Genomic DNA, 14,447 nt, shown 5'->3' on the forward strand with positions numbered 1-14,447 from the left:
CGCTGGATCACAATTCCGATCAGGCACGCTAAGGGTTCCTATGAGGGTCCTTTCTACGGCTGTCGTGGCCTTCTCAGTGAAACGTCATCAATAGGCTCCTTCTTGTTGTAGTGGTTTTAGTCGGCAGGAGTTCAGTCACAGAGGCAGTCAGCTAGATTCATTCTTTTTACCCACAGCGTCCTAAACATATAACGTTACTATTAAACAAAATGGTAAGTTTCTTAATGCAGCCTTTGGTAGTTGTATAGCTTTATAGTAAGTGTTTTGCGCGTGTAAACCATTATATCTGGATTGCTATCTGGTAGCCAGTCATGCTCTGTAGTAATGTACAGTTACCGTTATTGGAATAATTAACATAGTTCTGTTATTTATTTACTAAGCAGACACTTAGATTTGATTTTTAATCACTGGAATTGGGGTTTTGGATAATATTTCGTTACGTGCCAGTAGATTTATATTCAAAGTTTGTAGGGTTCGTTCGCTCCGCATTTGTTTGGGAGACGTGGCTCTTTCGAACGCCACACCAACTCGTCAGTCTAAACCTGACACATTCTCTTAGCGTGAATATTAACTTTACTATAAACTATATGTTGCATTATCTCACTGTTATGTAGGTTTGAACGTCTAGTAATATGTATATATTTTTTTCAGCCTGGACCCGCAGTCAGTGCTACAAATGTTGGTGCCTCCAGCCGTTCCCCCAGTAAGAGCGTGGCCCCCCGCACCGCTGGCACCTCAGTCAGACAGAGGTGAGTACCTCACAAGATCAGATTTGTTTGGGTGTAAATACACCATCAAACTGAATCAAAGAGCTTTCTTTGTATGTCTGCAATTTGATCAGCAGACCCATAATGATATTGTTTAGTTAGAACTCTATAAATCACAATGGACTGTTGATGTCTTAATCAGTGTTTTGTCCTGTGAATTTGACATCATTGTTTGATTTAATTAATCGTTTGACATGTTTATTCAGTTTGAGTTTTTGATATTATCTGACACTTTAATTTATGAATTTAAGCAGATAGATTTTTGTTGTTGTTTTTTTCTCAGGAAAGCCCCTAGCAGTGGTGCTCGCAGTGCAGGCAGATCCACAGCATCAGCTGGCACTGGAGGGATGTGGCGCTTTTACACTGAGGACTCACCAGGACTTAAAGTGTGAGTACTCACACAGAATGTTTAATACATTTACTCAGAGATTTAAAAAAAAACAAGCTAGACCATATTGCATATTTGAGATGCAATATAGCCAAGAGATTTTGCATATCTTGAACAGTTTGGCTGTGGCAAGGAAATTAAATAATCTGAGCAAAAAGAACATAAATGCTCATCTCAGTTTTGCCAGAAAACATCTTGATGATCCCCAAGACTTTAGGTAAAAGACTCTGTGGACTGATAAGGCAAAACTTGAACTTTTTGGAAGGTGTGTGTCCCATTACGTTTGCTGTAAAAGTAACACCGCATTTCAGAAAAAGAACATGATACAAACAGTAAATTATGGTGGTGGTGGTAGTGTGATGGTCTGGGGCTGTTATGCTGCATCAGGAACTGGAAAGACTTGATGTGATAAATGGAAAAAATTGTTTACCAAAAAATCCTGAAGGACAATGTCCGGCCATCTGTTCGCGACCAGGACAATGATCCAAAACACACCAGCAAGTCCACCTCTGAATAGCTAAAGAAATAAAAAAAATGAAGACTGGAGTGGCCTAGTCAAAGTCCTGACCTGAATCCTACTGAGATGCTGTGGCATGTCCTTAAAGGCGGGTCATGATCAAACCCTCTAATGTGGCTCCATTACTACAATTCTGCATGGATGAGTGGACTAAAATTCCTCCACAGCGCTGTAACAGACTCATTGCAAGTTATCGCAAACACTTGATTGCAGTTGTTGCTGCTAAGAGTGGCCCAATCACTTATTAGGTTTGGGGGGCAAACATGCAAAAAAGCGCTTGATGTCATTTGTGTTTTTTTCCAAGCTGATTCGGTGGTTGCCTAGGAACATAAAAAACGCAGGACACAGCTCTTTTATATATTGTTGTGTGTGTGTTTCACACTTGATGTTATAGTGTAACCCTTTCCTGTAACCCTTAAAACCACACTCCTAGAGGATTACTGTAACTGCATGTGTCTGCTGTGCACATTTGTCCTGATGCCACTGTGGTGTTCCTGATGCACTGGTGGCTTGGGCCTGTCATTGCTGCTTGTAGCTATATTTCTTCTCCAAAGTGAACCGCATTTTTGAGAGCCTAAACATGCTCAAACTTAAGTAAGATTATTTTTGAAAATGTTATTAATATTTTTAGCAGGGGTTTTCATGATAAAATTCTTACAAACAGTGACGTGAGGACAGTTTTGGAAAACAATTATTTTGATGTTTAACTGGCCTGTATTTTAAAATTAACTGTAAAAATAAAGGAATGAAAAATTACAGGTACACTCAGACAATTTAGATATAAATTGTTGAATTACAAAGACATGTTTACATGCTGAGCAGTTTTTTTTTTTTCATTTTTATTCATTTTTTTTTGTAATAAGATTTTGCTATGTAATGTATACAGTCTTTTTTTTCCTTTTTTTTCTTGCTAGTCATTATGATTTGTTTTTTAACAAAAGGCTCTGTGGTGGGGTGGAGGGGGGGGGGGGTCTGCTAGCTATGAAATCATGTTATTTTTTTATTAATTTAAGGACAAACTAAGGTTGCGATTTGAGAATTAATGTGTAAAGAACTAACACTGGTGCTCATTTTTAATTCATTCCCTCAACTCAACAGGAAGTGACATGAAAGGGAGGGGCAGAGGGTTCTGGGAGGTTTAGCATTTATAAGGATAAACATGAAATTTTAACGACAGGAAATTGGCCTCGTGGGCTCAACCTCCATCTTTATTTGATGTCTCCCCTGCCGTTTCCCCTCCTACAGCTGTGTGTGTGTGCTGTATTTAGCGCCATTCTCTCTCTGCAGCTAATTTCTATAATGGTGTTTTCTTATGGAGCAATTTTTCCACTTTTTTGTTTTTGTTTAAAGCACTGTTTTACATGGTAAATGTTACATCTGTTCATTCCATATGTCCGCATTAGCTGAGCATGTCAGAATGGATTTACAGTGGCAGTGTTTACAGTCAAGAGTCTCTTAGAGTAGGAGAGTCTGTGTGGAGTTATGTGTGTGAAGTATTTTTCACTCTAGGATTCGTGTGTCTGTGTGTTTTGAGCTTAATTAAAGTTCCGTCAGAAAAGGTCACATCAATTAAAGCCTGAGGGGTGGGCCTTCAGTCAGCATAGTTACGTGGCTGCCTAGCGTCTCAAGGGATGGACAGTTCATCCTTTAATAAAGCCCCACATTTTCCGACTAGCTCGTTAACTGTATCCAACTGGCCAGCATTTAGAATCCTAATTACCCCGTCTTCTGTCACGTGATCAAAATGAGCAGCCCTGATTGGCCCACTGGGAGGAAATTTGCACTGAACTTTATTTAAATCCCCCTATTATTGTAACTGAAATTTGAGAAATATTTACTGAGTTTGGTCTATCCTATTTTCTTTATTATTATTTAATGACCCTAATGAGATTTGGCTGTTATTCATTCCATCTATTTCTCTTTCTCCTTTGTTGCAGTGGTCCAGTACCAGTTTTAGTGATGAGTCTGCTCTTTATAGCATCTGTATTCATGCTGCACATCTGGGGAAAATACACCCGCTCCTAAACCTGCACCTCTGGACTCCGACCCTGAAACCTGTCACTGAATCTTAAGCCATTGGACTTGGACCAAACTCTGACTATCAACACCCCCAATCCCTTTTCCTTTTATAAAACCTCCATTTCAAGGGGTTTTCACCCCCACAGAAGTTTACCCAGCCACTACAACCATTTGGTAATTTAAAAAGCATCCGTTTTTTTTTCTTTTTTCACAACAGATCAGGACTTTTTTTTTTTTTTTTGTTAAACATTTGTTCAAACTAATATGTAAAATTGTACAATAAAATGCCGTAAAATAACACTGTTGTTGTTTTTTCATCTACGTACAGTGGGGGGAAAAAGAAAGGGTGTGATTTGCATCAGAGGGTGTAATTTGCATATCTTCAGTTTGTGACATAAAAAGGGATTGTATGCAAATGTGCATTCCAGACATGCAGAGTTGGTGCACAAACCACACCAGCTACACCCGTCTCTGAGCGTGATGCAATATTTATTTCCCTAATTCCATTGAACCTGCAGCTATTTCCCATTAACCCAGATTTTCTCTGCAACACAAATTAATACAATGGTAATCTTAAAAGCTGAGAATTTCTTTAAATCAGAGATATTAATATTTTAACGGCGAAGTAGGTGGTTTTGATTTAAAAGGCCTGTAGATGTCATATTTGTATATTTCTGATCTGTACGAAGTTGATTGGGTTCTTTTCAGTTTTTAACAGTTTCTCGGCATTCCAGAAACTAGTAAATCTGTATCTGCAGTCCAGGCATAGAGTTTCAGTTCTGAGCTGAAAATGGAGCTGTTTAACTGGTCTGTAATGTTACAATGATACAAGCACGAAGTTCGTTCAACGTAAATGAGTTGTGGTTGATACTAGAACTGTTTAAAGAACAGGCAAGTGGTTATTAAAATATTTGTAGTCACTGACAGAGTTGAAATATGCACGCTATATGAGTTACCGAGGGACTCGCTTTGTGCAGTTCTACGGTTTGTCATTTACCTCAGTGTATGTCGTAATTTTTTTTTGCTAAAGGGCAGACAGTTTATCTCAAAAATGTTTAATTCTTCAGAATTACTTTTCTGGTTTATGTGAAATGTTTTTTGCTGATAAATCTACAAATACATTTGAAGACGCAGTTGTTGAATTGTTATTTATAGAACCGAAAATCAATCACGATTAGCCTGTAGGAGGCGCTGTGACCCGCTCTTACAAGTGAAGCAGCCTCTCCGTGTCTATGCGAGTCTGTGTTCTTCATTATTCATGTCCTAACAGAGAGTAAGGTTTCCCTCTGGTTCACTCTTAATCCCAACAGCTAACAACGCAGTCAGAATTATTCAGTATCATCTTAAAAATGGATCCATGTGGGCAGAAACTGGTGCATTTGAATGTGTATGAGAGATTTCATGGAGTGTGTTTTAATTGTCTACTGGGCTCAGTGTGCTACCTTAGGCCGAGATCCAGTGTTTATGATTAATGCATTAACATAAAATTGCATACAGTATACAACACACAAATATACAGTACAGTCAACAGCACATTTAAAGAACAGTGTCTTGTAACTTGAGAAATTATATTTTTTTAAATAATATTTGTAAAATGTTTTCTTACTTTTTTTTTTATATATATATTGCACCATTAGTATATTTGTTCCACACAAATGTGTTCCCAATAGCATATTAATGGACTGTGTCACACTGAAAAGCTGATGTGTTTAGATGAGCATGTTCACAGCTCAAGACTCAGTTTTTTTTCTCTGTTCATATATTTTTCTTTCTTTTTTTCTCTTCTTGTAACCATTTCCTGAGCTCTAACCACTGCCTGTGTAGAGGGACAGCCCCAGAGAAACACACTCACAGATATCACACACAAGAGCTGCATGCAGAAGTCTCATATACACGGTTTCAAAAGGCCATATGGCTCATCTTCAATGCAGACAACTTTCTTTCTCTTTCTGTCTCACTCATACACACATATATACAGACTTGCTTCCTCGTTTCCTCAGAGGACACACGCGGTCAAGCGTTCACCACTGTCCTTTAGTGATAGCACTTTCAACACGTTCTCTGTATCAATTCAGTTATATACCTTCAGTTAGAATTCAAATTAGAATTACAATTATTTCAAGTGAAAGGGAGTGATGTGGAGGAAACCGTAAGTGGAGCGGATCTGTTTGGAAATCCCAGGTTGGCAGTGGCAAGTCAAGGTGGAAATGCAGGTTTAGTTCATCTTGAGAGGATGTGGTTCAGGAAAGAGCACAGTTTGTCTCCCGCCCCCAAAAAGTCGGTAAGGTGGACCCTTCCACTTGGGGAAATTCTGTGTAATATTGGAACAGGAAAGAGAGGGGAGTGGTCAGGTCTAAATTCAGGTCTAAACGGGGTCCAAAATGCTTTGTGATCCGATGATTCAAACCACAGTTGAAGGTAGACAGAAACGCATGTTACAACACTGCATTCTTAGTGTAAATACTAATATGCTGTTTATTAAAACTGTGCCTATGAAAGTGTCAGACATCCATTATGCCATTAAACATTGTCGGTAACACATGGCCAATATAAAAACATTTTCCCGTAATGGAACACCTGAGATGGATGATGATATCAGGTGCAAACAGGCCTGGTCATGCTCAGCTTTGATCTGCCCACTTTAAACCATTCTGTCAAAACAAAACAGGCTTCATACCATTCATTATTTCAACAGTTATTTGAAACACTGTAGAAATGCATTTACATGCACAGTAACCCAGGTGTGTCACACATTACAGCAGAATCTTTGACATGTGACTGTCTAACTATACAAAAAGTGAAATAAAAACACAAGTGCAGTTTGCCTTCTTGAAAGGGAAATATAGTGTGAGGACGGGTTTGTAATCCAGGAGGTGATGATATGGTGACATTCTCATAAGTAGAGCAAGAGACACAGCGGTAGCAAGCCACTCCTTGTCTGTGGGAAGTCAGCCTCCTGCATTCTTACATTTTTGTACTTATATAACAAACTGTATTGTGCCAAGGAGATACACTGTTCTTAGGAAATAGATAAGAAACACAGAATTGTTACCCTAAATGTTCATGCGTCTGCTCACATTAGACATCTATGGGAATTCTTTATCATAGATTCATATAGATATGGGTGATTTTTTGTCTCGACTCCTTCAAACCATTTTAAATGTGTTGGAATAAGAACCTGATAAAGGGCTACAAACATTTCTAAAATATTTCTGCAAGATGTAATTTTTGATCTTCAAACACAGTCACAATATCTCACTTCTATTATTAACTAAACAACTCTAATATGACTAAATATAAAAAAGTTTTCTGTAAAATTGCTCTGTAGAATGTTTGGTATAATCACTGCATAAACATATAATGTGTATGTTCTTTGGGAAAAGTTATTTTTTATATAAATGTACCGCAGAGGGAAAGTTAAGAAGTCTGGGTCAGGGACAAATCCAAAATAAAAAATGTTTTTGTCTCTAATTGAAAAATCTCCCATAGCTCACACCCTTCGCGGTTATGACACCTTCACCTATTTATGGTTCAGAATGAAGAGTTTAAAGTCAGAAAGAAAGCTGATTGCTGTTCTCCTTCATTAATCGCTCTCTTTGATCTGTGAGTCTCTGATGTTTGGGTGTATTTCTGTTTCGGTCTCAGTCTCTGTCCATTCGTGCCTCATGCACGGTGTGTGTTTGTCTGGCAGTGTAGCTAGAGTGTATGGCTCAATGAGTTTGAGCCGTATTGGAATTGCCTGCTCTCCTCAGGGAGCCAGAGCGGACAACTGGTGTGGAATGGTGGGAGAAGAGCAGCAACTTCATGATGGGAGTGTGTGTGGGTGTGTGTGTGTGTAGGGAAGCATGCTTGGAGTGTGCCTGGTTTTAATGGATCATATGGTTGATAAAGCGTGCAATGGAGAGACAGCCGCTATCGATCCTACACCAAGTCCAATGCTCTTGAGGTCCTCTGAAACGCACACACACACACACACACACACACACACACACACACACACACACACACACACACACACACACACACACACACACACACACACACACACACACACACACACACACACACACGAAGAACACTGGGTATGTATCATTGTTGACATTGCTTATATATAATGACAGAAATCTTTTTTTCGTTTTTGACATTTTTCATTTGTGTGACACTGGTCACGCTAGCTTTTTTTTTTTGTCTCATGAGTTGTATGATAATAATTTTGCAGCCCACAAGGACATTAAAAAGATGTTTCACACAACATTGTATTTTCATTGCATTACATTCAATACTACACCGAAGATTCAGCAGCTAGAGAACACCACTATTTAAAATCAGTGCAGGAAACACTGCATTACGTAAAAATATTATCTTAAATATGCAACGCAAACTAACTAAAGCACAACTAACAGCCTACACATGAATTCACTGAATTCACTGCAACATCAATCAGAGAAGGTGACAACATATAAAGTACATGCGTAGCAGAGGCCTGCTCCATATCCTAAGAAAAATTAAAATAAAATAAAAAGAGCAGTTTAATGAATGTCAGTTTTGATCAGTCAATATCATTAATAAGGAAGAACCTTGTGAGCAAGAGAGCAGAGGAACTGACAGAAGGGCCAGTGAGCTCAATCTAATCATCTGATGTAAAGTGATAACGGTGTCACCACGTCTTCATTTTGAACAGTGGCACATTGCCAGACGTCAGCTGGCACAGTGCTGGTTTAAACCAAACCCAGCCGATCATCTGGAACTGTTGTAACTCTGGAGGCCTGACAGACAGTAAATTGGCCTAATGTGACCCTGTTGGCAACAAGGAGCGAATACCCCCCACCTTTCTTTCTCTCTTTTTTCTTGATTTCTCCACCACTGTCTTTTTTCAGGTCCAGACAGACAGGAATAGCAGGGGACAGAGTGCTGAGGAGGCAGTAGCGCCAGCAGTGATGAGACAGTGCGTGTGACTGCCGCTGGAATGCGGTGTGAGTGTGTGAGCGCTTGTATGTATGAACGTGTGACCTGCCGAGGAATGCGCTACGTTCGTGTGACGTTGGGGGGCACGAGGAGATCCCAAGTCACAGATTAAAATGGTGCATGCTAAGAGGTCGGTCTCCCCTCTTCTTATTACTGTACGTGCTTTCTAATATTAACCCCCCTCTCACCAGCACAAATGTTCTGTCCCATCCCTGAGGTGCATGAGTGTGTGAGAGTTATTTTTAGGGCCTGCTTTTTCCACTACTGCATCAGTACTCTTAAGGAGGCCAGTCAGGTGGTGAGACGTGAGAGGGGCTTGCCTAATAAGAGAGAGAGAAAAAGACAGGACTATGTAACAAACACTCAGCACTTTTACACAAATACACATGCTGTAGATCACTAAAGACCTCAGCAATTGTAATACATGATTTTGTAGGTTCTGGATTAGCCCCTTACAAGACTACACATGTGCAATGTGTGTTTCAGGGGTGCTTTGTCATCTACTCACCCTCATGCACATTTAAACCCATAGAACATGTCTTTAGTGGGACACAAATTGAGATATTTTTCAGAATGTTCTGGTTACTTTTCTGTTCATTGAGGGTAGGTTGTCATACTTCAAAATGCTTAAAAAAGTAATCAAAGTAAAAAAGTCAATAAATAAATAAATGTGTGTTTGTGTTTGCATGCATCATTTTATGACTGTCAAAGCCCTGGTTCACACATTAACTGAAAGCACAATTTTATTATTTTAGTCTTTGTTATTATTGAATAACATGTTTTATGAATGTAAATTTCCCCCCGCTGTTTATCTGCAGTTTAGTAATTAGTAATCAAAACAAAATCTACTTGAAAAATAACAAAAAAACTAGTTTAGGTAATTGAAATTAATCTGAAATGAAATAAAATATAATACATGACAACTAAAATTATATTTTTAACTAAAGTTTTAACTTAAATGAAAATGAGAACTGTTGCCACGTCTAAGTACTACAATTACTAAAATTAAACATACAACTGAAATAATAATAAAGCTATATAGAGATATAAAAAACTAAACTAACGATGAAAGCACGATAACAAAATTATTCAAATCAAAATGAAAAATAAACATGTAAAATTAATGGCTCATTCAAAATATTACCATATAATATAATAACATAATACTCATATTTTCTTGTAATAACTCATAACATCATGTGGACTGTTTTTGCATGACTTTTAATTTTCTGTCTTAACTATTGCTTAAAAGTTAAGTGGACTGCATTAAATATGACTCCCAAGTTCCTAACAGACCAAATTGTTCTCTCTCTCTCTAATTTTTCACGTCTAAACAGTCGTGACTCTTGTAATGCTTTAGGGACAGTAGCGAGATAGCAGGGTTATGAAAGCATGAGTGTGCATATGTGTGTCCGTGCTGTCCCAGCCAGCATCAACCTGTGATGCCACGGGACAGGGGATGGGCGCAGGACCAGGGTGTCACTGTCACGTCTCACACACTCTGTCCTTCCTCTCCCCTTGTCCACTGCAGTACAGTACATCTCTTCTCATTTATCCCTCCTCTGTTTTCTTTGTACATGGAAGGCTTACCACATATGGGGGGGGGGGGGGTCTTCAGTCACTACAAGATCAGATAAAAGGACACTCTTGATTTTATATGTTATGGAACATCATTCTGATTCATCTACAGTCAGCAGAGTCAAAGCTTATTTGGGGATTTTAGACATTTTGGGGGATTTTTTGCTTTCTTTTAATTTAATTAGTCCAAAAAGTTCTGACTTGACTAAGTAGGTTTTTAATATTTTGAGTCAGCAAGGATGCATAAAATGTATCAAAATTGACGGTAAAGACATTAATAATATCAAAAAATATTAATATTTAAAAAAAAAAAACTGTTCTTTTGAATAATCTTATTTTGTATCATGGATACACATATAATATAAAGCAGCACAACTGTTTTGAACATTTATAATAATAACCGCACATTTACTTTACTGTATATCTTGCAGTTTTTTTCTGAGGCTTGAAGTCTATTAATTTTTTTTTCAAAATTTGAATAGACTTTCACACTTTGTTTTAAAATCATGAAACACTGAATCACATATTAAAGAAGAAATTAGAAGCTACCGTATTTTTTATATATATATATATATATATATATATATATATATATATATATATATATATATATATATATATAGATAAATATCTAACATTTACTAACTAATTCGTGCTGTAGAACAAACGTGAAACTGTCTTCAACATGAACCGAAAATCACTATTCTAACAATCCTTTGTCAGTGGAGTTAACTGCTACTCTAAAGATGTCAGTAGTCGGGATCTGACTGAACAACCTGCATACAAGCCTTCGTCTTTCATGATGGGTGGACAAGGATGTGTGTGAGGTGCTGGGACATCTGTCCCCCCCCATCCTCACATTTTCTGAATTATTCAATCTACACATTTTAATGTTTTGTAGAAAGAGTTTGGCAGAGTTTAAACCAGCTTTGTTGTGGGCAGACCTTCTCCAGGGTGTTCAGACTAGTTAAACTGTGCTTGTGATGTTGGATTGAGATCAGAGCTTTGACTGGCATCGCAGGGCTTTCAAGTGTTTAAAGGCTTTCTCCCAAGCCTCCGGTTTTTCAGAGTCTTGTCATATTTCCTGCAATTTGCAAAGATTTGCACCACAAACATTGCTATGCATTTTGTCTAGAATGCAATTGGTCGCGTCTCACCACAAGAATCTCGTCTCACCCATTACAACTGGGGTCACTTTTACGGCTTCTGACAAACTCCAGACAAGCTTTCAATGGTTCTTGTGGAGTATTTGGTTCTTTCATTCAACACTCCTGTAGAAGCCACTCCAGAGCTCTTGACATGGTTGACTAGTATCTCAGCTGCTGAACTGTGCACCTTCAAAGTGATTGTTGGTCTCTTAATAGCTTTTCTAAAAAAAAAAAAAAAAAAAAAAAACCACAGAGAGCTGAGGACTGTCCTATTCTAGGCAGTGTCCAGGTTATTTGATGCAGCTTCCACTTCCAGGCAGTTTAAAAAACAGTCTAGGACATCCCAACATCAGACTTCACTTTTTCATTTTTTAATGCTTAGAGGAACAAATAAGGAGTGTCACACCAAACATAATATGACAGATAAAGAAGTTTTTTCCTTTAAATAAAATCTATTTAATTCTGTTTTAATGATTGATATTCCATTGTGGGGGTTTCATTCAGAAAACATGACACCTTCTAAGTATTTTACCTAGGTGTTTTTGTCACAGGTACTGATAGGCCGAAAAATTCCTCCTCACTGCAAAAACAGCATTTGTTGAAACTAAGCTTCAAAAGTGACTAGTTTATGATGTTACAGAAATTCACATTGGACTAGTTTCCACAACAGTACTTTTTCTCCTTTAACCCAGTTTTCATAAAACTTTAAGGGGAAGTTCGTCAAACATTGTGTTGTGTGGAAAATTACACCCTTACATTCATATTATAGTCATATTAAATAATTTTAGACATTTAATTACAAATGTAACAGAATTCAATTATTCATTTAATGTAGAACTGTAATATATACATCTAGGTTATATAAAATGTTAAACTTTAAATCAGAGAAGTAAATGTGAATAGAATTTCCCATTCGGTAAACAAATAGAGTTAGCATATCATTTCTGTAACCTAAGGCAAGACCTCAATCTTACATTTTAAATCAAATGCATTCAACAACAGTTACAACATATGCAAATGAGATCTCTAAAGCTTTATATACACCTTATCTAGAGTAAAGTTGAATCGATTGGCACACTAAATGTCAAACAGCGTATCTTATCAGTAGATCAAGCTTGTTTTATTGAACAAATGATTCAATAGTCATTCATCATAGTCACATGCAAGTCACATCACAGTCATGTGATATCCACCGATATGTTTATTATTAGATCAGGAGCGTTCTTGTTTTATGGTATAACCTTTGATATTAACTTTTCGAATACTAACTTTGTTCAGTTTTAACCTCTAGAATAGGCAGAGCCTTGCGAATCAAAGGACATGTAATTCTGCTGCAATTAATCTTGATCTCTAAATTAGGGCCGTTATAATTCAAGCACAGAATGTTGTTTTCAGGGCTAAAATAAAACGGTGCTGGTCTCGTTCAGCTGAGAGGTGTGGCCGGTCAGGTGAGGTTGATTACTTTGATGTCCTGGCTATAGGCAGCGGTAGAGGTTCTGGGGTGAGGAAAGGGAGGGGTACAAATTTGCAATTACAGCACATCATTACTAGAGGTGGCTTGAGATGCATTGGATGCAACTGGACAAATGTAAATGAAAAAAATATAGGTGTGAGAGCATATCAACCAGCTTCCAGTGATCAGATACCACAGTGCTACTGTAATACACATCACAGATCTGGCCCCGTTGGAGATGAGCATATCTTTTCAGCAAACATGCCCCAAACTGATGCAAAGGAAACACAGCCTTTAGGCATCAAATCTACAATCTGCAGCAACTATGCATGTTCAACATACATTACAAATGGTGAATGCTAAATTCTTTCACCAGTGCTGATGACACTCTCTCTGTTGTGGAGTTTAATCTTGAAATGATAAATGTAACTCATCTGTTGATTTTGGTGACTTGAACCCAGTTAAATTTGTATTTAGTGTAGGAACTGAAGATCTATTTTATTTTTTCATTTTGCAGAGACAGATTTATGTGACCAAGTGTAAACGAAACAGATATTGATGAATCGGATAGCTACAGTATCTGATCTGGGAAGATGCATGAAATGACAAGTGTGAATGGCCCAAAATCTCATCTTTAATTCCATGTTTTGCCTGTCTTTTTTGTGTCCCTTTGTTCCCACGCTGCCATTAAAATCTTCAATGACTTAGTCAGCCGATAATAAACTTGTGCAGCCAGTTCCTTTGCTCTATCGAAATAAATAGTTTTATATAAGTGCCATGTGTCAGGTTGTTTTAAATTGTCGTTTTATTTTTCTAGTATACCGTCAGCAGTTAAATCGTTCTTCAGAATAGATTCCTTTGTGTTCCACACAGTTAAACAGGTTTGGAATGACATGAGGGTTACTAAATGATGACAGACTTTCAATTTTCAAGTGAATTATCCCTTTAACATGTCAACACAAAATGTCAGGCATCTTTAGATACACTCACCGCAAGATGCACTCTCCAAACTTTTGTTCCACGACAGAAGACATCTTTATAATTGCTTGGGAAGGATTCACTGAATGCATTCTAAACTAACTGAATCATGTTCAGGGCTGCAAAGGGACTATATCAAGAGTACACAGCCCTGAATATCACAGAGACCCCCTTATGCTCAAATATAAGCTTTTGGGCATGAAGGGACTTGGCAGGGAACATTAAGAGACAGAGATGACATGCTAGACCTGTCTGACTGCTGCTACACATTCTCTCACATTTCCACTTTGCATAGAACTCACAAACAACACGCACATGCTACTACAGATATGCAATAGTGCATATTTTCATCGACTAGCCTTTTATGCAAAAAAAATACAAATGAAAACTCCAAACTTACTGAGTCAGTCTGTGTAGAGTGAGTGATTCTGGGTTTTTATGGGTGTGTGGAAAGCTGGCCGTTGTCCTGGGTTTATCAGTGCATGCGCTTGGAACGTGTCACCTCACGCTGGGGTCTCCCCGCTTATAAAATATGCATCACATACAGGATAACATGGAAAGAGCGAGGCAGCACACCACACACTCAGACTGGGACAACAATTGGGCTTTGCACCATTGAGCATGAGCCCTTGCA

General features: G+C 38.0%; 1 protein-coding gene across 1 annotated transcript; it reads left to right on the forward strand.

The window, feature by feature from the left end:
* The first annotated feature begins 65 nt into the window (after nucleotides 1-65).
* LOC113059847 (protein transport protein Sec61 subunit beta-like) lies at nucleotides 66-3,989 on the forward strand. The gene is made up of 4 exons (XM_026228475.1): nucleotides 66-212; nucleotides 652-749; nucleotides 1,051-1,155; nucleotides 3,610-3,989. Exons 1-4 carry the CDS (start codon nucleotides 210-212, stop codon nucleotides 3,695-3,697), a joined length of 294 nt encoding a protein of 97 aa, XP_026084260.1. The 5' UTR covers nucleotides 66-209; the 3' UTR covers nucleotides 3,698-3,989.
* Nucleotides 3,990-14,447: the final 10,458 nt, after the last annotated feature.

Source organism: Carassius auratus, chromosome 41 (assembly GCF_003368295.1).
Source record: "Carassius auratus strain Wakin chromosome 41, ASM336829v1, whole genome shotgun sequence".
NCBI lineage: Eukaryota > Metazoa > Chordata > Actinopteri > Cypriniformes > Cyprinidae > Carassius > Carassius auratus.

Excerpts from the sequence above, each read along its gene's own strand:
- LOC113059847 (XM_026228475.1), top strand. Across the intron at positions 750-1,050 it reads GGCACCTCAGTCAGACAGAG|GAAAGCCCCTAGCAGTGGTG; the intron begins GTGAGTACCTCA and ends TTTTTTTCTCAG. Across the intron at positions 1,156-3,609 it reads GACTCACCAGGACTTAAAGT|TGGTCCAGTACCAGTTTTAG; the intron begins GTGAGTACTCAC and ends CCTTTGTTGCAG.